General features: G+C 37.3%; 1 protein-coding gene across 2 annotated transcripts in view; it reads right to left on the bottom strand.

Moving 5' to 3' along the window:
* Positions 1 to 23,905, bottom strand: part of LOC106884146 (doublecortin domain-containing protein 1) — a 228,254-nt gene that overhangs the window by 25,295 nt on the left and 179,054 nt on the right. For both annotated transcript variants that reach the window (XM_089355596.1, XM_089355597.1), the window contains exons 31-36: positions 23,055 to 23,214; positions 16,196 to 16,458; positions 14,020 to 14,188; positions 9,823 to 9,954; positions 3,694 to 3,837; positions 1,572 to 1,673 (exon numbers count right to left, since the gene is read on the bottom strand). In XM_089355596.1, the coding sequence (XP_089211722.1) occupies positions 1,572 to 1,673; positions 3,694 to 3,837; positions 9,823 to 9,954; positions 14,020 to 14,188; positions 16,196 to 16,458; positions 23,055 to 23,214 (970 nt within the window). The remainder of the gene's footprint in view (positions 1 to 1,571; positions 1,674 to 3,693; positions 3,838 to 9,822; positions 9,955 to 14,019; positions 14,189 to 16,195; positions 16,459 to 23,054; positions 23,215 to 23,905) is intronic.

Below are 23,905 nucleotides of genomic sequence, written 5' to 3' on the forward strand. Positions count from 1 at the left end.
CATGATTCTTCTGTTGAGATGCTCTGTGTTTCTTTCAATTAATTTTAAATATAATAAAGAATTTAGTAAAATAACTTAGTTATCATTAAGCTAGTGTTGGGAACATAAATTGTGACTAAGTTTGGTGGAAGATTTTAATTTAAAACTTATGGAAACAAGACATTTGTACTACAGAGCCAGATGCAGTTTCAGCCAGTTTGGTATCAACACTAGCTTAATGATAATGAAGTTATTTTACTAAATTCTTTGTTATATTTTAAATTAATTGAAAGAAACACAGAGCATCTCAACATAAATATGGTGACAAAAGGGTTAAGAAATGATTAATTTAACCCTTTTAGTACCAACCTGGCTGAAACCGCCTCTGGCTCTGTAGAACAAATGTCTTGTTTTCATAAGTTCTGAATTAAAATCTCCCACTCTAAACCTTAGTCACAATTTATGTTGCTAACACTAGCTTAATGATAATGAAGTCATTTTACTAAATTCTTTGTTGTATTTAAAATTAATTGAAAGAAACACAGAGCATCTCAACAGAAGTATGGTGACAAAAGGGTTAACAGGTTGGATGTGGTGCTGATGAAGGATCAACAACTCTTGAAATATGGATATACACATACTACCTATTTTCCTGTCCTCAATCACACTGTTTTTCTAGAGGAAATGTAACTTTCATTGTTAGCTCTTAATTCAATAGAAAATCAGTTGAGATAACTTAAAAGTGATATTTTAATCTTTATTTCAGTTAATCTCTGGTAGACTTTAGATGATAGGATTTCTAAACATAAAAATAATTGCAACGATTTGTAGACTAGGCACAGACATAGCCGTGTGGTTAAGAAGCTCATTTTGCAATCATATGGTGTCAGGTTCAGTTCCACTGTGTAGCACCTTGGACAAGTGTCTTCTGCTATACTATAGCCCTGAGGTGTGAGTGAATTTGGTGGTCAGAAACTGTCTGGAAGACCACCGTGTATGCATGTGTGTGTGCAAGCATGCGCATTTGCGTTCCTCCTACCCACTGGTTTTGGATTGTTTACATGATTGTGACTTAGTAGTTCAGCAAAAAGGACCATTAGAATACGTACCAGACTTTTTAAAAATAAGGTGAAGTACTGAAGGAGGGTTGATTTGTTCAATTGAACCTGTCAAGGTGGTGCCCCAGCATGGCCACACGCCAATGAGTGAAATATATAAATGGTAAAAAGATAGTGATGGCATGGGCTCGTATGAACTGGTTTGGAAATTTAAACAAGAGGTGTTGTTGTTTTGGCACCTGAAAACCATTTCAGCAACATGAAGAAATCCAAGAGAATTGGACACTTGAAGCTTTCCAAGGAAACCACATAAAGAAAACGAAAAAACTAAATATGAGAATGGAAATGTTTGCGAAAGAGATGTAACTAGATAGACATAGATAGATAGATAGACAAACAGACAGGTGGATATGGACAGAGGGATAGATATAGAGACAGAGAGATATGTGGAGTGAGAGACAGATATAGATAGATAGGTAGATAGAGAGAGGGATAGGGTGAGAGAGAGAGAAAGGGAAAGAGTGAGGATCTTGCCTTTGAGTTGCCGTAATATATGCTTGTGTGTATCAAGTTCCATTGCAATGTTTGCTTGGATCTTCCTCTTCTTACGTCGGTTTTCCTCTTTTGATTCAACAACTGGGAAAACGAGAAAATATTGAAGTTATCATCTGAAGCAGATGTGTCTGTGTTTATATATATAGTCATTGTTATGATCGGCCATTATTATGATTGACCGTTGACTGAACACTATTCAATTCTTTTTCTCCGTGTTTTTCTCCTTGTCTCCGTATTCTTTCTGTTGAAGAGCGTAGCTCGAAACGTCAAAGACTTTCCGTATTCCCGAGCGTCATACTAATATATACTTTTGTTATTTACACCACCTGTCCTCGTCTGTTGTTATTATTTGTATATTCTCCCATATATATATATATATATATATATATATATATATACGCACACACACACACGTATATAATGTTGTGCTTGAGAAGAAGACCCATCAAGCCAAGTAAAATTGCAGTCATAGCAGATACTGGTGTCACGCAAATGACACCTGTGCTGGTGGCATGTAAAAGCACCCATTAAGTGCCAAATCAGACTGGAGTCTGGTGCAGTCTTCCAGCGTGCCAAACCTGGTCAAACCATCCAATCAATGCCAGCATGGACAATGGATGTGAAATGATGATGATGATATATATATATATATATATATATATATATATATATATATATATATATATATATGAAGGGCATCCAGCTGTAGAAACTCTGCCAAATTAGATTGGAGCCTGGTGTTGCCATCCGGTTTCACCAGTCCTCAGTCAAATCGTCCAACCCATGCTAGCATGGAAAGCGGACGTTAAACGATGATGATGATGATGATGATGATGATGATGATATCATTTGTAGAAATACATAAATCTGGAGTTGAAACACACTCTAAGTGTGCAGTTAATATTATAGTGTGGCAAGGTGGTGAGCTGGCAGAAATGTTAGCAAGCCGGGCGAAATGCTTAGAAGTATTTCATCCATCCTTATGTTCCGAGTTCAAATTCCACCGAGGTCGACTTTGCCTTTCATCCTTTTGGGGGTTGATAAATTAAGTACCAGTTGTGTACTGAGGTCAATCTAATTGACTGGCCCCCTCCCACGAGATTGTCCAGTGTGGAGGGGGCCAGTTGATTAGATCGACCCCAGTATGCAACTGGTGCTTAATTTATCAACCCCCCCAAAAGGATGAAAGGCAAAGTCGACCTCGGTAGAATTTGAACTCAGAACGTAATGACAGACGAAACACCGCTAAGCATTTTGCCCAGCATGCTAACCACTCTGCTAGCTCACAGCCTTGCCTTCAACAAATAACAACAATAGCATGTTTGATGGCATAAAAGACAAACTCTGATGTCAGCAGTGAATATTCAGGAGAAAAAACGAGAAGCAGAGACAAAATTAGCAGATGGGAGATCCAGTTTCATATATAGGGCCCAGGGAAAATGTTTAAGCCATATTTTTGTGGAAAAAAAGTGAATCTTGTTTACCATTAAATGCAATAATTATAAATACCACCATCAACATCATTATTTTATAGTGTCCCTTCATTATACACATGGATTGCATTGGGACTGTGTTTTTTTACTGCTGGATGCTTTTCCTGTCACTAACCCTTTTAGTCACCTCTTACAATATGCACAGATGCAGTGTATCCCATTCTAAATTTATGATACACACAGTTATTATGAATATTCATTTTCATCATTTAATGTCTGTTTTCCATGCTGGCTTGGGTTGGATAGTTTGACAAGGTGCAGCAAACTGCAGGGCTGCATCGAACTCAGATGTCAGCTTTGGCATAGGTTCTATGGCGAGATACCCTTCCCAATGCCAACCACTTTACTGTGTGGACTGGGTGCTTTTAAACGTGGCACCAACACTAGTGAGATCACCAAATAGGATAGGAAAAGGAAAAGGAAAAAGCCCTCTTGATTAAGTGGGGCATGTATTTGATAGGGGACAGGTGGTTTAGTGCCAGGTTTGAGGAGATTAAAGTAAAATAGAGTGACAAGCACAGGTGTCTCACTACAGGGAATATACTTGGCTACCTGTGTATCAATAATTAATAATCAGTAATTCTGAAATAAGTAATTGATTATTTCACCTTCAGGAGAAATGAACCTTCGATTACTTGATACCCAGACTTCAATTGGATAACGTAGAATACAACTCAAGGGAGGTAAATCAACAGTTTTCAGTAGGGTGTCTCTTGTCTTTGTCATCTCATCAGCATCTATTTGGTCTTCTTCTGTAACAAAAAACAAAGCAAAAAACATCATAAACACAAAAATCAATACATTACTATCTATAACTTCAGTGATTCAAATGAGATTGGTAGAGATTTGGATGAGAGAGAGGTAGGGGAACAGAAGGGAGAGAGGGGAGGTTTATCAGCAGAAAAAGTAATTACAGCAGTACACACACACACACACCATATATATATATATCATCACCATCGTTTAACGTCCGTTTTCCATGCTGGCATGGGCTGGACGGTTTGACTGAGAGCTGGAAAACCAGGAGGCTGTACCAGGCTCCAGTCTGATCAAGCAATGTTTCTACAGCTGGATGCCCTTCCTAATGCCAACCACTCCGAGAGTGTAGTGGGTGCTTTTTACATACCACCAGCATGGGCCAGAGGAGGATGGCATCAACCACGATCAGATGGTGCTTTTTATGTGCCACCGGCACACGAGCCAGTCAAGGTGGTGCTGGCATTGGCCACGTTCGGATTGTGCCTTTTATGTGCTACCGGCACAGAAGCCAGTCGGGGCGAGGAGGCTGGCATTGACCATGTTTGGATGGCACTTTTTACGTGCCACCAGCACAGGGACCATAACTACAATTTCCATTTGATTGTGATTTGATTTCACTTGATGTTGATGTACTTGATTCAATAGGTCTCCTCAAGCAATATATAAACACATACATGCACAACAATTATATATACACATATGTATATAAATGTATGTATTCATACATACATATACACACACACACAATCATACCTATATATATATCTGTTTAGACATTCATTCAGTATGGAGGAGAAAAGTCAGGTTTCAACCGAGACCTTTGGCATTATGTTGTGCTTGAGAAGAAGACCCATCAGGCCAAGCAGACACTAGTGTCACGCAAATGACACCTGTGCCGGTGACACATAAGAAAGCACCCATTGCACTCTCAGAGTGGTTGGTGTTAGGAAGGGCATCCAGTCATAGAAAACCATGCCAGCCCTGGTCAAACTGTCCAACCCATGCCAGCATGGACAATGGATGTTAAATGATGATGATGATATATGAGAGTTTCCTTGCAAGTGACTTGATCAGATACAGTGTTGAAATTTCAAGTAATTACAAAATGAAGAAAGAACTATTGTATAAAAATACACAAAAACTGTCAAATTCACTTTTAATTTATTTCGTGAAGTGTCAAAAATTTTCTAAACACAAGTTTCTAACAAATCATGAAATAAATAAAATATGAATTTAACAATCTTTCTGTTTTTGAATGACCAAGATGGTCTCTTCTACAAAGTAACTGTTATACTCACTCACATATGTATGTGTGTGTGTGTGTGTGAGTACATATGAGGGCTATATTATTTGCATAATGTGAAGAATATACCAGCCGTAATACCCAAATAATCTTATCAAATTTATAACCCATCCAAAGCTGGGACCCATTGTGCCATATGCTCTTGACACAATTCAGGCCTAAAGCACATAAACACATTGCAACATTATCCCAAAACAAATCAAAGAAGAAAAAGATCCCTTCACCTTCAACGATATTTGGACAAATTTCTTCAGGAGGTACCAAACAAGTTAACTATACCTGGATACATCTCTATCAACAATAACTGTCTACTTGAATGTGCCATGATACCACAAATCTCAATTCAAAAATGGCTGAAACAGTTTCTGTAAGATGGTGTTATTAAGTTAAATATATGGCTGAGGCCTATTTTGGCTGAAAAATATATCAAAGTTCATATATATATAATGCCAGTGCTGGTGGCACATAAAAAGCACCATTCAAACATGGTTGATGCCAGTGCTACATGACTGGTCCCCCTGCTGGTGGCATGTAAACACAACTACTCCACTCTTGGTGTAATTGGCATTAGGAAGGGCATCCAGCGGTAGAAACCTAGCCAGATCAGATTGGAGCCTCGTGCAGCTTCCTGGTTTGCCAGTCCTCAATCCAACCCATGCTAGCATGGAAAGCAGACATTAAACAATGATAATGATATATATATATATATATATATATACACACACACACACATATATATACATACATAAATATATATATATTTATGTGTGAGTGATGTCAAAATCACACTGATATTTGATTGGCAGCTGATGAGGGAATTTCCCTGTTTATTTTTGTTATCGTTAATGTCTCAGTGCAGGGATTCTGTCTCAATGATTTATTTTGCTTAAGAAAGATATTTCAGGTTCTTACTTAGCCTTATCGTTCCTTGGTAGAATGTGTTTTAGTGGTAGCACAATTTTTTTTTCTAGTCATGATGAGGATGATGACTAGAGCAATACTGTTTAGTAAATAGTAAGTAGCTAAAGTTTGTCAAGATGTAGTTATACCACAGATATGGTGTGTAGGGGGGGGGAGCAGAGAGAGAGAGAGAGATGTAAAATAGAAAGTGCTGCAAAAGTTAGGTTCTTTTAATAATATTCACCAAAGAAAACAAATAAATAAACTATTAATTCAACACATAAAAAGAAGAGAATGGAAATAGAATCAATATTCCAAAAGTAATTAAGAAAAAATTAAATTTCTTTACTAAAATTTCTGCCTTTAGATTATTTAAATAATTTTTCAATTCCACCTTAAAGCAGCCAAACCAAATCTGTCTGGAATAACCATGCTGTGTTCCATTATGATTGATTGTTACAATTTTATTTCTTGATATTTTTTCATTAGTCATGTTTTGAAAAGAATTCCACACTTTATGCTAACCTACTGATCTAATACATTTTTGAGCTGAAATTTGTCATAGAATTTTTTCCTTCTTGCTTTCTTTTCTTTTCTATTTTCTTTTTTTAAATTTTGTTTTTGTTGGAAAACTATTAGTCATAATTTCTCTTACCTTCTTATTTTGGATTCACATTCAAGAAACGTATCACCAATATTTTATTATTAAGTTCGAGGAATATTGGCTTTCTTTTTTCAATAATTTATATACCCACTAGGGCATTTATATACATACATGATGATGATGATGATGATATATATATATATATATGAGGCGGTGAGCTGGCAGAAACGTTAGCACGCCAGGCAAAATGCTTAGTAGTATTTCATCTGCTGTTACGTTCTGAGTTCAAATTCCACCGAGGTCAACTTTGCCTTTCATCCTTTCAGGGTTGATTAAATAAGTACCAGTTACGCACTGAAGTCAATGTAATTGACTTAATCCCTTTGTTTGTCCCCTCTGTGTTTAGCCCCCCCCCCCCGTGGGCAATAAAGAAATAAATATATATATATAGACATAGGTGTGGCTGTGTGGTGAAGAAGTTTGTTTCCTAATCCTGTGGTCTTGGGTGTGGACTATAGTAGAAGACACTTGCCTAAGGTGCTGTGTAGTAGGACTGAACTCAAAACCATGTAGTTACACAGCAAGTTTCTTAACTGCACAGCAATACTTGTGCCTATGCAATAATATTCCACCTAATGCAGGGATTGAACTGATGACCCCCCAAGATTAAGGGTCCTATGCTCAACAGACTCAGCTATCCAAGTAGCTTAGGAGTTCCCACAATTTTCCAACACATTGTTTTGCTAGTTCAGGGCATTTTATGCAACTTTCAAGCAGGGACTTTTTGTTGTTGTTGTTGTTGTTTTTTACTTGCTTCAGACAATTGACTGTGGTCATGCTGGAGCACCACCATGAAGAACCTTTTTGAATTGAATGAATCAATCTCAGTACTTATTTTTATCTTTTTAAACCAAATACTTATTCCATAAGTCTCTTTTGTCAAACCACTAAGTTACGGGGATGTAAACACAGCAACACCAGTTGTCAAGCAGTTGTAGTTGTTGGCACTCTGTCGCTTACGACGTCAAGGGTTCCAGTTGATCCAATCAACGGAACAGCCTGCTCGTGAAATTAACGTGCAAGTGGCTGAGCACTCCACAGACACGTGTTCCCTTAACGTAGTTCTCGGGGATATTCAGCATGACACAGAGTGTGACAAGGCTGGCCCTTTGAATTACAGGCACAACAGAAACAGGAAGTAAGAGTGAAAGAAGGTTGTGGTGAAAGAGTATAGCAGGGTTCGCCACCATCCCCTGCCGGAGCCTTGTGGAGCTTTAGATGTTTTCGCTCAATAAACACTTACAACGCCCGGTCTGGGAATCGAAACCGCGATCCTATGACCGCAAGTCCACTGCCCTAACCACTGGGCCATTGCGCCTCCACTGTCAAGCAGTAGTGGGTGACAAACACAGATGCAAAGTCACACACACACATATACATATATATGTGATAATGTGAGTTGTCCTTTATTGTATTGTCTTCATGGTGTCTTTCGTGTCGTGGAGCATCCTGATGAGGGGAGTGTCTGGTTCTTAAAATATGAAATTCATGTCATATTAACTGACACGTCTCCGAAACGGCCCATCGATAAAACTTTTGGATCCATTGAACATTGTCTCTAATTTTAGTATGTCCGTTTAAGGCTGTAAAATGTCTGACTTTCTACTTTCCACACACTTTGTGTTCTAACTTAAAATCTTTACTCCTTATAACATATCCTATAAAGTTATCGACGTCTTCTATTTTAAAATACCTATGTATTTATAAATGTTTTTTATATATTTTAAAATATCTAAATGTTTTTAAATATTCTGAGTGCTTGTATTCTGCCCTCTAAATTTGAGGTCACTGTAATGTACAAGGAAGGAAAAGAAAAGGCCTATAAATTTAAAAGACGCTGATTGACAGAAAGCTTGACCATATTCTAATAATTTTTGTGATCTTTTTGTGGCCCATAACAAGCAACTATTAATTTGCCCGTCACTCTTCACTGCCCTCTGATATTTATTGTGTTTTTTAACATAACTCATCCATTAGAGACATTAACTCCAGACTAATACTTTAACCTGTGACCATTCAGATTCCTCTGTTAAATCTTATGCTTATTTATTCACCTTGTTTTGAATTAATCATGCATTATCTCATAGCTGTGAGATTTTGATGATGTGATTGTTTATTTTTAGAATGACATTGTAGGGTAGGTATGAGAGGCCGGATCTGGTCAGTCTGAACATCAAACAGGTTAAATATTTGGGCAGGATATGGCTGGTTTAAGGGTTAAACAGTTAAATATGACACATAGATGGCTATTTTAATTAAATACTACCTCAATTGTGTATACTGGATTTTTATTCAACTGGGCAGCTATTTGAGTGTTTTATTAATTTTTCCTCTAACAGAGGTGATGAATTCTCACCTGACCAAGTTGTTGGTTGTGAGTGTGCACCAACAAAAATGCTCAAGAAGGCCAAAATGCATCTGGTGTTCTTGCTGACCACAGCCATATGGATGAATTTTCATCTCCCTCTGACATTGTGTTTTTAATACAGCAACTTCATAAGAGAAGTTACCTCCATATCCAGTAAGTTCACCATCATCAACTCACTGCAAAGAAAGTTCACCATCAATTCACTTTTTTTTTCTTTCAATAAAATAGTTTTTAATTATTATGGAGATGTACTTGCATAGCAAGTGACCTGATCTGAGATCGTGTGCTGGAACGAAAACAATCGCAGGGTGGAAGGTGTTTATAAGCCATTTAAGAAACACACAAAATCTAACGGTTTTTGTGTGTTTCTTAAATGGCTTATAAACACCTACGCTGCAATAGTTTTTAATTATTAATGGTGAAATACTATGGATATATTTTCTCGGTAAACTTTCCTCGTGGTGAACTTTCTTCAGAGTGAATTGGTGGCAGTGAACTCTCCTGCGATGAATTGATGGCGGTGAACTTACCTGTGATTGTTATTTCGGGACAAATACTAAAGCAACTGGCCTATCAACACTGTATGCATATACATTAAATATGATGCACAGATGGCTGTTACAAGAGAGAGTATATTGTGAAGACCTATGAACTTACATGGAATGACTGACCATGTGGAAGTTGTTATGCTTTATGTCTCCTGTGTATTTTGGATGACAAATGAATAAAGAACATTTTCTTACCAGCAAAAGATGTTTCTTTCACATCATCCTTCTCAGCATCACTTAATGAAGATTGATTCAATTCAGCTGCACTCGACTCCACTGTTTCATTAGCTTTGCTAGGTGACTGAGTTGACTTTTCTGTATTTTTCACTGAAATAAGCAAAACAGAATCACGTTTGTTTATATAGAAAGATGTAGCTGTGTGGTAAGTAGCTTGCTTACCAACCGCATGGTTCCAGGTTCAGTCCCACTGCATGGCACCTTGGGCAAGTGTCTTCTATTATAATCTCAGGCCTACCAAAGCCTTGTGAGTGGATTTGGTAGATGGAAACTGAAAGAAGCCCATCATATATACATATATATATATATATATATATATATATATATATATATATATATATATATATATGAATGTGTGTCTGTATTTGTACCCCCAACATCACTTGAGAACTGATGTTGGTGGGTTTATGTCCCCGTAACTTAGCGGTTCAGCAAAAGAAACCGATAGAATAAGTACTAGGCTTACAAAGAATAAGTCCTGGGGTCAATTTGTTTGACTAAAGGCGGTGCTCCAGCATGGCCGCAGTCAAATGACTGAAAGAAATAAAAAAAATTAATAAACAGTCTTGATAAAAGAAAGACATTAAAAAAAAAAGGTCTGATCTTAAGCAGGATGGCTGTGGGGTTAAAAAGCTCACTTTGAAATCGTGTGGTTTTGGGTTCAATCCTACTGCACAGTACCCTGGTAAGTGTCTTCTACTGACCAATGCCTTGTGAATCAATCTAGAAGAAACCGATCAAGTGTATGTGTGTGTGTTTCGTGCCTTTAACGATAAGACTGGGAACTTCATATATTGGCAGCACCCACAAGATTTGCGTAGAATTAGGGGTCAAAGAAACAAAACAATACAAGGTGGACATACACAAGTTAACAAATGTAATTTGAAACGATTGACGAAGATGATAAATAATGCCTGGTTTTATATATATATATGTGTGTGTGTGTGTGTGTGTGTGTGTGTGTGTGTGTGTGTATATATATATATATATATACAATGGGCTTCTTCCAGTCTCCATCTATCAAATCCAATCACAAAGCTTTGGTAAAGTAAAAAACATTTTCCCAAAGTGCCACACAATGGGATTGAACCCATGACCAAGCACTTCGGACACAAGCTTCTTAACCACACAGCTATATTAATCTTTTTTTTTTTTTTTCCTTTCAGTTCTATGAACTTATAACGGAATGATGGTCTCTAAACCCCAAAATCTGCTCTTAAACTTCTGCAAGTCATTTCATTAATTAGAACACCTCATTTCACTGATTAGTTTCAGAACATCTTATACTTAATTACTGATTTAATGGATATGTCTATCACGTGTTAGAGATGCGAAGATAAGGTGGTTATTCAACTTTGGAGAATTTGTGAGAAATTTCCACTGATTAGTAAATCTTCACCATTCCTACATCATTTCATTCTTTCAGGCTGACATGTCTGACCAAAGACGATGGTAAAGGAGGGGGGGAAGACACTGAGGGGAGGATGAGAATGGCTTGGAAACAGTGAAAAAAATGTTGATGATACTGTCATTATAGATAGTACTGTTTACTCTGATGATGTCATCTTGGCTGATGGTGATAATGGTATTTGGAGGAGGAGGAGGAGGAGGAAGAGGAAGAGGAGGAGGGTGGTGATGACAATGCCTATGATGATCTATTTGAGAATGATAATTTTGTTCAATGATGTTGTGGGGATGAATTTCAAGTTTGTTTATAACATTCTTTTATAACAGTGATCTTGCTGCCGCTGATGATGATGATGATGATAAGCTTGATGAGATAATGTAATAAACTACATATTTGATGATGATGATGATGGTGGTGGTGATATTTTTGATTATGCTTATGTTCCTGCCACTCCATTTCTCACTCTCTTTCTCTCTCTACCATTCATTATTGATATCTAGTATTTTCTTCTCACATCACTCTTTTATCTCTCCTTCTTTCTTTTTTTCTTTTCCATTACTCCTCCTTCTTACTAAGCTGTCTCTCTCCTATTACTCTCTCCCTCCCCAATCACAACAATTTTATGTTGTTTCTATTCAACCTCATTACCAACAACTGTCATATAACCATCCATCACTCTCTCTCTCTCTCTCTTCTCCTATTACTCTTGTATTGCCCACTTGCACCTATCACTCTAGGTTTCTTCCATCTCCCTCCCATCATATCTGTCTTCTATTACCCTCTTGCTGCAACCACCCTGGTTATGTTTGGTTAGATCCACAGTTTGGTACTTATTCTATCAGACTCTTTTGCTGAATCTCTAGGTTATGGGGATGTGAACAAACCAACACCAGTTGTCAGCCAGTGGTGGAACACACAAACACAAACACACACAATATGCTTCCACACAGTTTCTTATTTCTTTATTGCCCATAAGGAGCTAAACAAGGACAGACAAAGGGATTAAATCGATTACATCGACCCCAGTGCGTAACTGGTACTTAATTTATCGACCCCAAAAGGATGAAAGGCAAAGTCGACCTTGGCGGAATTTGAACTCAGAACGTAATGGCAGATGAAATACCGCTAAGTATTTTGCCCCGAGTGCTAATGTTTCTGCCAGCTCGCCACCTTCACACAGTTTCTGTCTACCAAACCCTCTCACAAGACATTGGTCAGTCTGGGGCTATACTAGAAGACTGTTGCCCCCAATGTGTTGTGCATTGAGGTTGAACCCAAAACAACATCACTGCAAAGCAAGCTTCTTAACCACACTGCCATGCCTACAGCTAATTTAGTACAATTATGCAAAAAATTATACAAACAGCATGTTTTTCAAGATGCTTAAGCATTAAAACAGATTTTTATAAATCCACGATGCACCAATGAAGGGCACCAATGCAGTGCAATGCCCCATTTGTAAACTATTGTCGACCCTCACTTATGGTCATGAATGTTGGGTAATGTCTGAGAGAGTAGGATTGCAAATACAAGTGACCAAAGTGGGGTTTCTCCAGAGGATTACTGGATCAACATTGCTCAACACAGAACAGAGCTTGGAGATCAGGGAATTCTCCAGGTCAAACCACAACTTCTCCGTATTGAGAGGTCACAGTTTTGGTACTATGGGCATTGATTAGAATAATGTAAGGAAAACATCATAAGATGGATTCTTCAAGCCAAGTCAACTGGCAGGAGATCTAGAGATCGATAAAGAATAAAGTGGTTGGATGATATCTGTAATTTCAGTTGGTCATGCCTTGGAATCCAGTTGGGAAGTGTACTGACTGATGCTTCTGACAGGACTCTGTGGAAGAGGGGCCTAAGGACTCTACCCCCAATGGCCTTCCCAAGAATAGTTGTCAGCAAAAATGGATGGATGGATAAATAGTATGACTAGTACAGTATAGAGTACATTTATATAGTGTTTATTGAGTACAGTGAATTGTACTTTTATATAATATCAATTGGTCACACTTGGGAATCAAGTCTGAAAGTATAATAACAACTGTTTTTAATAGGACCCTAGGGAGGAGATGCCTGAGGATTCTACCCGCATGAAACTTTGTTGCGACTTCTACTTCCCCTAAGCGATAAGGTTCAGTCGTCTTTTCTGGGCCATCAGAGAACGCACTGACAATGGCACAGAACGCCGCCATGCTTAAGTGGACTCATTGGCCAGATCTGAGGACCTCACCAGACCGTTTGATCAGTAGTAGCGACAGGTGGTGTGTACAAAGGGCAGGGATGTGATTGACGTGGGCTGATGACCCACACCTACCAGGAATTCCTTGTTCGCGGGGTTGGTTCCAGGCCCTGATCATTATCACAGGAGGTGGTTCAGAGGTTTCCTGACCCTCTCGGGCCGGGGGGGGGGGGAGGATGCTCTAAGGACATCACAAATCTTTATTGCTCTACTTTCTGCAGCTTTCTGCTGCCTGTCCCTCTAAGAAGCGTTGCGTTCTCCAACTGACTGGCTCGGACGTGACGGTATGCCGCTACTGGGCTTGCACAGGCTGAGCTGACCGGGTCACTGCCACCGCTCCACAACTGACTGCCCCATGAGGGGGCAGCAGAAATTGAAGGGAGAGAAAATGGATGGATGGATTCCAGACAAGGAGTGTATAGCTGCTGGCTGGTTATAAATGAACCACTGACTCAATTTAAACAAGCATAATGGTTCTTTAAACCATTCTTATCAAACTTACTGTACTTTTCTTTGATGTAATTCTCAACTTGCAGTATTAGTTCCTGCTTGTAGTTTCGCACAGCCACGTCAATAAGATCTTCAATCACAAGAATCTGAGTACCATCCTCTGTATACATAGCACGAGCAACATTTGTCAGTCCAAGATTTTGTGTACATTGTGACAATAGCTGAAAGAAGAGGACAGACATTGGTAAATAAGATTGTGTGTATGTATGTGAGTACCATCATTTTAAACTATGATTGATTGAATACAAACATACATAAGCACACACACACACACACATTTGATACAGAAGTATGCTGGAAGGAATGCCACATAACCAAAGGTAATTTTCACTGAGAATACCAAGGAAGTAACTCAACTGTATTATGCAATATGATAAATTGAGTTGTGTAATAATAACAGATGGTTTACTGAAACACATGTAGGTTTTCTAAAACTTAAAATACCAATCACAATATTTTCTGTGGTTATTACACTAACTTATATATCTTATATAAATATGTGTGTGTGTGTGTGTATACATATATATACACACCCCACTACATACAGACATGCAGGAAGTAAATAGACATCTTTAATTTTCAAAATTTCTGATCTAAGTGTCTTAATATGTTTTCAGCGGTGTAGAATTTACAATGTAATTATTCTTTTTCATTCCAGGTGCCGTTATAGTAAACATTTGTGAAGAGTAACCATGCCACGCACAAAAAATTCAGCACAACTGTCAGATTCTCAAAGAGGTCGTATTGTTGGGCAATCTGAGGCTGATCTTAGCCAGTGAAAAATTGCCAAAAATCTTCAAATTCCTCTTGCTACTGTTAATAGAATTATAGTGCAATTCAAAAGCCAAAGAAAAGAATCAACAGATTCTCGTCCCGGCCAACCTGGGCCCTTGGAAAGGAAGTTTCGCTGTTTGAAGAGAATTGTGGCAAAGGAACCCCATTCGAAGGCTTCTGACATTCCAAAGCAGCTAGAAGTTAGTCCAAGAACGTTTGTTACATATATGCATAAGCTTGGATATTATGGACAAGCAGATAGAAGAAAACCTCTCCTTCAACCAATTAATATCAAATAAAAGATTTTGAAAATTAAAGGTGTCTGTTTATTTCCTGCATGTCTGTGTATATATATTAATCAAAGTATACAGTATTAAAGATCTTTACAGCCAATCATAACAATTGGTTTTGCACCAGATGTTAGATAACTGGGCAGTTAAGTAATACACATGCTCTTCAGGGATGCAAGTATGGAAAAATAAGGTGACTGCTTTCTGTTATCAGAGAAACACTAGACACATTTTAAGAAAGAGTTTCTTATAATTGTGCAACCAGTTTAATGCTTGAAAAGGACAAAAAAGTTTTAACAATTTGGATGCTCATCTTTCATCAAAAGAGGAGTATATATATGTATCCCCCCCTCTCTCTATATATGTGAGGTCTGATCAATAGGTATCCAGACTGTTGCCGTAGTAATGAAGCTAAAGCATGTAGAGTGAAGCCGCTTGGCAAAGATTAACCTTGCACTCTGCTGTGCATGCGCACTAAATTTTAGCAATCTAGTTCACTTCTGTTGTTTACAGCAGTGCTTGGAAGGTAAATGTGTAGCGTGTGATCATCACATTGACCATGACAGAGAAAGTTGTCATGGCAATACTTGCTCAGAGGCCTACACAAAGTTGCAGAAAGTGTATGGAGAGGAGTGTATGAACCACATACAAGCATATGAATGGTTCGGACGTTTCCAAGATGGTCGAAAAAATGTTGATACTGACGTACATTTTGGGAGACCCGCAACCAGCAAAACTGAGATAAACATTGCAGATGTGCATGCAGCTGTGAGGGGAAGATGTGCATGCAGCTGTGGGGAGGAGGTGGAGGAAATAGAAATGGGTTAAGGGAAAGGTGGTGGTAAATGGTTGTACAAAAGGCAAGTGGAGAGCAGCAGTAAAATAAATCATAGATGAAAAATAAGAATATGATGAGAAGTACAAGGAGAGAGAGAGAGAGTAAGATATGCAGTGACAGAGATGGAGGTCAGAGATACAAAAGGGTGGATATAGTGAGTGATGATTAAAAGTGAATTTGCACATTATGACAGATATGAGAGGGTGTTAAGGCAAAGAAATAACATTAATAAAATACAACAAAAATTGAGTCTGGTAATGACTTACACCTTCCAAAGTAGATCCAATCACTAAATGACCACTATGAAGTCGACCATCACCATTCTTATAAGCAAGCAATTTGACGACCTTCACATTTTGAGCTGTTGATAGTTCTTTGCCAATTGTATGAACACTGGTTTCTTCTCTAAGATTTGATAATTTTTCTTCCCAGTGATGAAGTGTTAATAAAGCTTCATGAGTTGATAGATCTACTTTACCATTTAGTACCTGGAAACTTCCATAAAGCTTTCTGCTCTCCAAATCTTTATCTGAAATATTATAAGAAACATGTAGTAAGCCAATGATTGTTCCACTGGAAACAAAATTATTATTGTTGTACTCAACAATAACTGCCACCATTATTATTCACCAGTTGTAATATAAAATAAATCAAAACTGAAAGTCTAAAGCAATTTGATGTGTGAATCATCATCATTATTGAGTTAATGTCCATGCTTGCCAAAGTAGATTCTCTATGGCTGGATACTCTTCCTGTTGCCAACCTTTAGCTGTTTCCAAGTAAAATAATATTTCTTTAAGATCTGATGTTTTCACAGAATATTGGAAACAAACGACAATTTTTCTATGACTGTGACACTCGTTCACAAGTATAATGAGAGGTCAAGGCAAGGAGACAGTAACACACACACACATATGTTTATATATATATATATATATCATTTTTTTCATTTTCATTTTATCTAGTTTCAGCTCATGAGCTGTGGCCATGCTGGGGCACCGCCATTTGGTGTTGCTACACAATTTTACTTCATGAATTTTACTTCAGGAATTGACATTTGGTGCATGAGAAAGTTTGATGCAACTGCTCTCATCTGCACCTCCTGCCGTGAAGTTGGTTCATCTGGGACACCTGGCAGGAAGAGGTCCAGCCTCATCTTGAAGACACCTACATCCAATGCATGCAGGTCTCTCAGGTCCTTCGGGAGGATATTGAAGAGCTGTGGACCTTTGAAGCTCAGGCTATTGCAGTATCTCGTCCTACATCTTGATGGCAAATTTGGAGTCCTTGGCACTATGCAATGGCGTCCAGTTCTTTTATTTGTGTAACTTTCGATGCCAAAGTTTGGGACAATTCCTTCGAGGATCTTCCAGATGTATATTATAGCATATCTTTCTCATCTACGCTCTAAGGAATAGAGTCTTAATCTCTTCAGTCTTTCCCAATAGCTTATATGCTGCATAGAGGCTATCTTCTTTGTGTAGCTTCGTTGGATTGCCTCAAGTTCTGAGATTAATTTGACACTGGTTGGTGACCATAGCTGAGAGCAATAGTCAAAGTGGCTTAGAACAAGTGTCCTCCAGAGCACCATCATGGTTTCCTGATCTCTTGTTCTAAATATATAATAAATCTCCAAACAAGGTATAAACAGTAGCTGCATGACATCGTGAAATATATTTGCCACCTAAATGCAGCTAACCCTTAAGAGTCGATGTTACTGTAGCTTGTAGCCCCAGGAAGACATCTCCTCCAGCTGGCTATTGACACACTGTGTGTCCCGTATCAGTATTTGCAAAGGGAAGTCACCGTTCCCATCTCCAGCCTGACATGAGACACATGGATCTGAGTTTCTGGGTATTGACCTGTCATCAGCGTGTGACAACCACCGGCTGGCGATGTGAAGTGGTTCCCAATGCAAATATATGTATACTTTTTCCAGTGACAAAAAGTCACTGATCTCGAAAAAGTGGAAACAAGCAATAATAAATCTCTGAGTGATGAAAATACTGATAGGGCATAGAAAGTGTATCAATAGCCAGCTGGAGGAGATGTCCTCTTGGGGCTGCAAGTCACAGTAGCATCAGCCCTTAAGGGTTAGCCACATTTAGGTGGCAAATATATTTTACGCTATATGTATATATATGTATATGTATATATATATACATATGTGTGTATGTATATATGGCAGGCTTCTTTTAATTTCCATCTACCAAATCCACTCACAAGATTTTGGGCAGTATGGAGCTACAATAGAAGACAGACACTAGTCCAAGGTTCCATGCAGTGGGACTGAAACTAAAACCATGTAATTGGGTAAGCAAACATCTTACCACACAACCATGCCTGCACCTGAACATTAACAAAAAATTGGAAATGTTCTGTAACTTTTGATAGGTCATTAGGTCACGGATAAGACTCTGTTTGATGCAAGTAAGTAGCTATCTGCGTATTTAATGCATAGAATAGTAAAAAAGAAAAAAAGAGTTAATATAGAATCAGAGAGAAGTACACACTAGACTCTAATAAATATTATTTATTCATGTTTCTAATAGCAACAAGACATGTTTCTGCTTCGTTGAGCATCTTCAGCAAAGTGCAGCCTGTAATTTGTTGAAGTGTTGGTAAATGAACAATGCGGTAAATACATAAAAATGTAAAGAAAACTTACTGGGGCATAAAAATAAATTTGTTCAGACATTAAATATATCTGTGACATCGTCCACATAACAATATGCAATGATCCGCATGAAGCAGTGACACGAGTTCTCGTCTCATGTAATTGCTCGAATAATGTAAAAACATTTAGTTACAGAAAAAGCATTATTGTTTGTTTTTTTTTGTTTTTTTTTCGTCACTGAATATTATTTGGTTTTTGCTTTCTGTCTTTTTCTATTCTAAATCAGTTAGGTGTGGCTGTGTGTTTAAGAAGCTTGTTTCCCAACCATATGGTTTCAGGTTCAGTCCTACTACATGGTCCCATGGAGCAAGTGTCTTCTACTATATAGCCCCAGGCTAACCACGGCATTGGAAGTGGATTTGATAGATGAAAACTGCTCTCTTTCTTTCTCTCTCTCTCTCTCTCGTTCTCTCTCTCTTCTTTTATTCTTTTACTTGTTTCAGTCATTTGACTGTAGCCATGCTGGAGCACTACCTTTAGTCGAACAAATCAACCCCAGCATTTATTCTTTGTAAGCCTAGTACTTATTCTATCGATTTCTTTCGCCGAATTGCTAAGTTACGGGGGCATAAACACACCAGCATCAGTTGATAAACACAGCACTGTCTTTAAAATATTTTGGTCAGCCTGAGGCTATAGTAGGGCCACACAGTAGGACTGAACCCAGAACCATGTGGTTGGGAAGTAAGCTACTTACCACACAGCCATTTCTGCACCTGTAACATATATATATATATATATATATATATATATATATATATATATATATATATATATATATATATATATATATATATATATATATATATATATATATATATATATATATATATATATATATATATATATATATATATATATATATATATATATATATATATATATATATATATATATTATGTCTTATATCAGTAATTATAAAAATATAACATATAGAAATTGGGATAATATCTTACAGCTGTTTTAGTTCAGTGGTAACACACCTCATTCTAGCCATACCACTCTAGTAGACTGAAGCAATTAGTAGATGAAATAGAGGTACATGGATGTTTCTCTAGGCCTCTTCAGAAATTTTATAAAGTACATAAGGTTAAGTTATGAATATAAAAATATAAAAAAGTCATATATATATGCATACTTCTACATATACATAGATCATCATCATCATCATCATCATCATCATCGTTTAACGTCCGCCTTCCATGCTAGCATGGGTTGGACGATTTGACTGAGGACTGGTGAAACCGGATGGCAACACCAGGCTCCAATCTAATTTGGCAGAGTTTCTACAGCTGGATGCCCTTCCTAACGCCAACCACTCAGAGAGTGTAGTGGGTGCTTTTACATGTCACCCGCACGAAAATGGCCACGCTCGAAATGGTGTCTTTTATGTGCCACCCGCACAAGACCCAGTCCAGGGAAATGTATTTATATATGTATTTATGTATATTTATACATATCTATGTATATATAAAAGTATGCATATATATGTGAGTTTTTTATATTTTTATATTTATAACTTAACCTTATGTACTTTATAAAATCTCTTTTGTTACCAACCTGGCTGAAACTGGCTCTGTCTAGTTTTCATAAGTTTTGAATTCAAATCTTCCACCAAACCTTACTCACAATTTATGTTCCTAACACTAGCTTAATGACAACTAAGATATTTTACTAAATTCTTTGTTATATTTAAAGTAATTGAAAAGAAACACAGAACATCTCAAAATAAAAAGAGTAATGAAAGGGTTAAGACAGCAGGATTTACAATAAAAATGGGATGATCAGCAAATAAGGATCACTTTATTTAGACACCAGTCATTGTAGATTTACAATATTGTGGGGTGGGGGACGAGGTGTCTAGACATCTGATTGGTTACTTCAAAAACCGTTGGTTTGGTTTATCAAAGATGACCAAAGTCGGTCAAGCAATCATGATGAATTTGAAAAATTAAATTTATATTAATCAATGATCAATATCTTTATTTTATCTCACTTCAAATTCATTTGCGTTTTGGCTCTTTTAATGCTTCACGCTAAATTTGACCAAAGTGTTTCAGAATAACAATTACTATTGCTTCTGCTACAATTACTACTACTACCACCACCACCACTATAACTGCTGCCACCATCACCACCAACACTACTACTACTACTAATAATAATAATAACAATAACCCTTTTTACTGGAAGCACAAGGCCTCAAATTTATGGGGAGGGAACAAGTCAATTACATCAACCCCATTGTTTCACTGTTACTTAATTTATTAACCCCGAAAGGATGAAAGGCAAAGTCAACCTCGGTGGGATTTGAACTCAGAATAATAATAATAATAATAATAATAATAATAATAATAATAATAATAATAATAATAATTCTTTTTAATTTTTGGCACAAGGCCAGTAATTTTGAGGGGAGGGGGAAGTCAATTACACTGACTCCAATGTTCAACTGGTCCTTATATCGACCCCGAAAGAATGAATGGTAAATTTGACCTCAGTAGAAAATAATAACAATAATAATAATGGCATCAAATTTCGGCACAAGGCCAGAAATTTTTGGAGGGTAGGGGGTAAGTCAGTTACATGCTGGCATGTGTTGGACGGTTTGACTGGCACTAATAATAATAAGGATAATTAAAAAAATGGAGCTGACCCAAAATGCCAATTCTGTAACAATGAGATTGAAACTATAGACCACTTAATCTCAGGGTGTAGAGTCTTAGCACCTGTAGAATATAAAGCAAGACATGACAGAGTCAGCCAGTATTTACACTGGACAATATGTCAGCATTATAAAATCAAAACTGCTGACAAATGGTATAAACACCATCCTGAAGCTGTGACTGAGGGAGAAAATGTGTCAATTCTCTGGGACTCCCCTGTACATACCGACAAAACTATAAAAGCTAATAAACTGGATATTATTATAAAAGATCAGACAAAGAAGATGTGTTTATTAATTGACATGAGTATTCCTTGCGATCACAATATAGCAGCGAAAGAATTTGACAAGATCAGTAAATATAAAGACTTGCTAATAGAAATTGAAAAAATGTGGCACCTCAAGGCGACTACCATACCAGTGATTGTAGGATCTCTAGGAATGATAAAAAAAAGGTACTGAAACCTATGTGAAAATGATACCAGGCTTACCATCCCTACAGGAAGTGCAAAAAATCGTGTTAACTGGAACAACTCATGTACTGAGAAGAGCATTATCGCTGTGAAAACAACATCCATTCATGAATTTATTTATTTATTTTTTCTTTTAAATATATATTTTACCTGTGAATTTGCGTGTGTAAACTGGGAATGCATACAATGAGCTTCTCTGCCCTAGGTGTACGGAAAACACTCGGCAATAAATGGAAGAAAATTTGAAGAAAGAAGAAAAAAATAATAATAATAATAATTCTTTCTACTAAAGGCACAAGGCCTGGAATTTGTTGGGGAGGGGACTTGTCGGTTACATTGACCAGTGTTTCACTGGTGCTTAATTTATCAGCGCCTTTGCTAAGGTGGAGGTAATAATTATTATTTCAAATTTTGCCACAAGGGCAGCTTGGTGGTGGGGAGAGATTAAGTTGATTACATCAACCGCAGTGCATAACTGGTACTTATTTAATCAACTCTGAAAGGCAAAGTCGACCTCAGCAGAATTTGAACTCAGAACGTAAAGGCGGGTGAAATACTGCTAAGCATTGTGTTGGTGTGCTAACAATTCTGCCAGCTCGCTGTCTTAATAATAATAATAATAATAATAATAATAATAATAATAATAATAATAATAAGAGCACTCAGAGAGTGTAACCCTCCACCAAGGCAATACCAACATCCTCTCAACAATTGGCCATGGATGATTTTTAAAATGAGAGTATCTGAAATAAACTCGACTGCTCTTACAAAGAAGAATACTAAAAATGAACCTGACCACTCTCAAAAATTAACTAAAAAAAACAGAAAGATAATCCAGAATCCTTGTCCAGTACCTGGTTGATCCCAATGGTAGTCATGAAATGTGAGGGTGACTGTAGAAAATTCAGTAACAGTAATAAGTAGCTTATCCTTATCTAATACAAGCCAAAGTGAACAAATTCACCATTCAAAATAGTTACAGCCTAAAGGGAGATAATTGAGAAAGACTTGAAAGTTAACATAAGATCTTAATCATGTAAAGTAAATATAACTAATAATCCAGAATCCTTGTCCAGTACTGGGTTGATCCCAAAAAGTTCATGCCAGTCATGAGGCCAAACATCCCTGAAAGTTTCATCTAAATCCATCCAGTGGTTTTAGAGATATCTTGTCCATGGACAAACAAACAAACGCGACTGAAAACAATACCACCACCTTCGCTAAGGTGGAGGTAATAATAATATAGCAACAATAGTATAATAATAATAATAATAATAATAATAATAATAATAATAATAATAATGACTGACCTTGTTCTCCCATGGCACATGAAAACTCAGTCCCTGGCTTTAATTTCTGCATACAATATCGTCCTCTAAGAGTATAGGCACATGAAAGACAGAGTTTTTTATACAAAACAGTTTGACCATTTAAAGAATCTGGTTTCTGAGGTAATTCCACCGAGTAACCCTGGAAAAGTTTAGAAAAGAAAATCAATTCTTGTCACTCTTTCATTTAATTATCTGCCACTAATTACAAACACAATTAGAGAACATATAAAAACAATTCTCCATGAGCCCTTGGGCACATAAGGAGTTACCTGCTTCCCATGGTGTTTAAGTGACTGAGATCATAACATTCCGTTTGAGTGGTGGATGTTAAAACAACGATGATGTTGATGATGATGATTTTGATCGTTAGTTTACCAATACTCCTCCACCACCTTTTACTAAGACTAAATATTGATTCCAAATTTTGGCACAAGGCCAGCAATTTCGGGGGAGGGGGGCAAGTCAATTATATTGACCCCAGTGCTCAGCTGCTATTTAATTTATTGATCCTGAAAGGATGAAATGCAAAGTTGGCCTCAGTGGGATTTGAACTCAGAACACAAGGATGGATGAAATGCCACAAAGCATTTTGCCTGGTGTGCTAATAATTCTGCCAGCTGACTGCCTTACTATGACTAAATCTTAAAACAAAGGAAGCTCTTCCCAGATGAGACATAAACCTCCTTCTAAGTAAGATACTGGACATGGCTTATCCTTATCTAATACAAGCCAAAATGAACAAAGGGAGATAATTGAGAAAGACTTGAAAGTTAACTTAAGATCGTAATCATGTAAAGTAATAATCCAGAATCCTTGTTCAGTACTGGATT

The sequence above is a fragment of the Octopus bimaculoides genome, chromosome 7 (genome assembly GCF_046866305.1).
Source record: "Octopus bimaculoides isolate indiv1 chromosome 7, ASM4686630v1, whole genome shotgun sequence".
Lineage (NCBI taxonomy): Eukaryota > Metazoa > Mollusca > Cephalopoda > Octopoda > Octopodidae > Octopus > Octopus bimaculoides.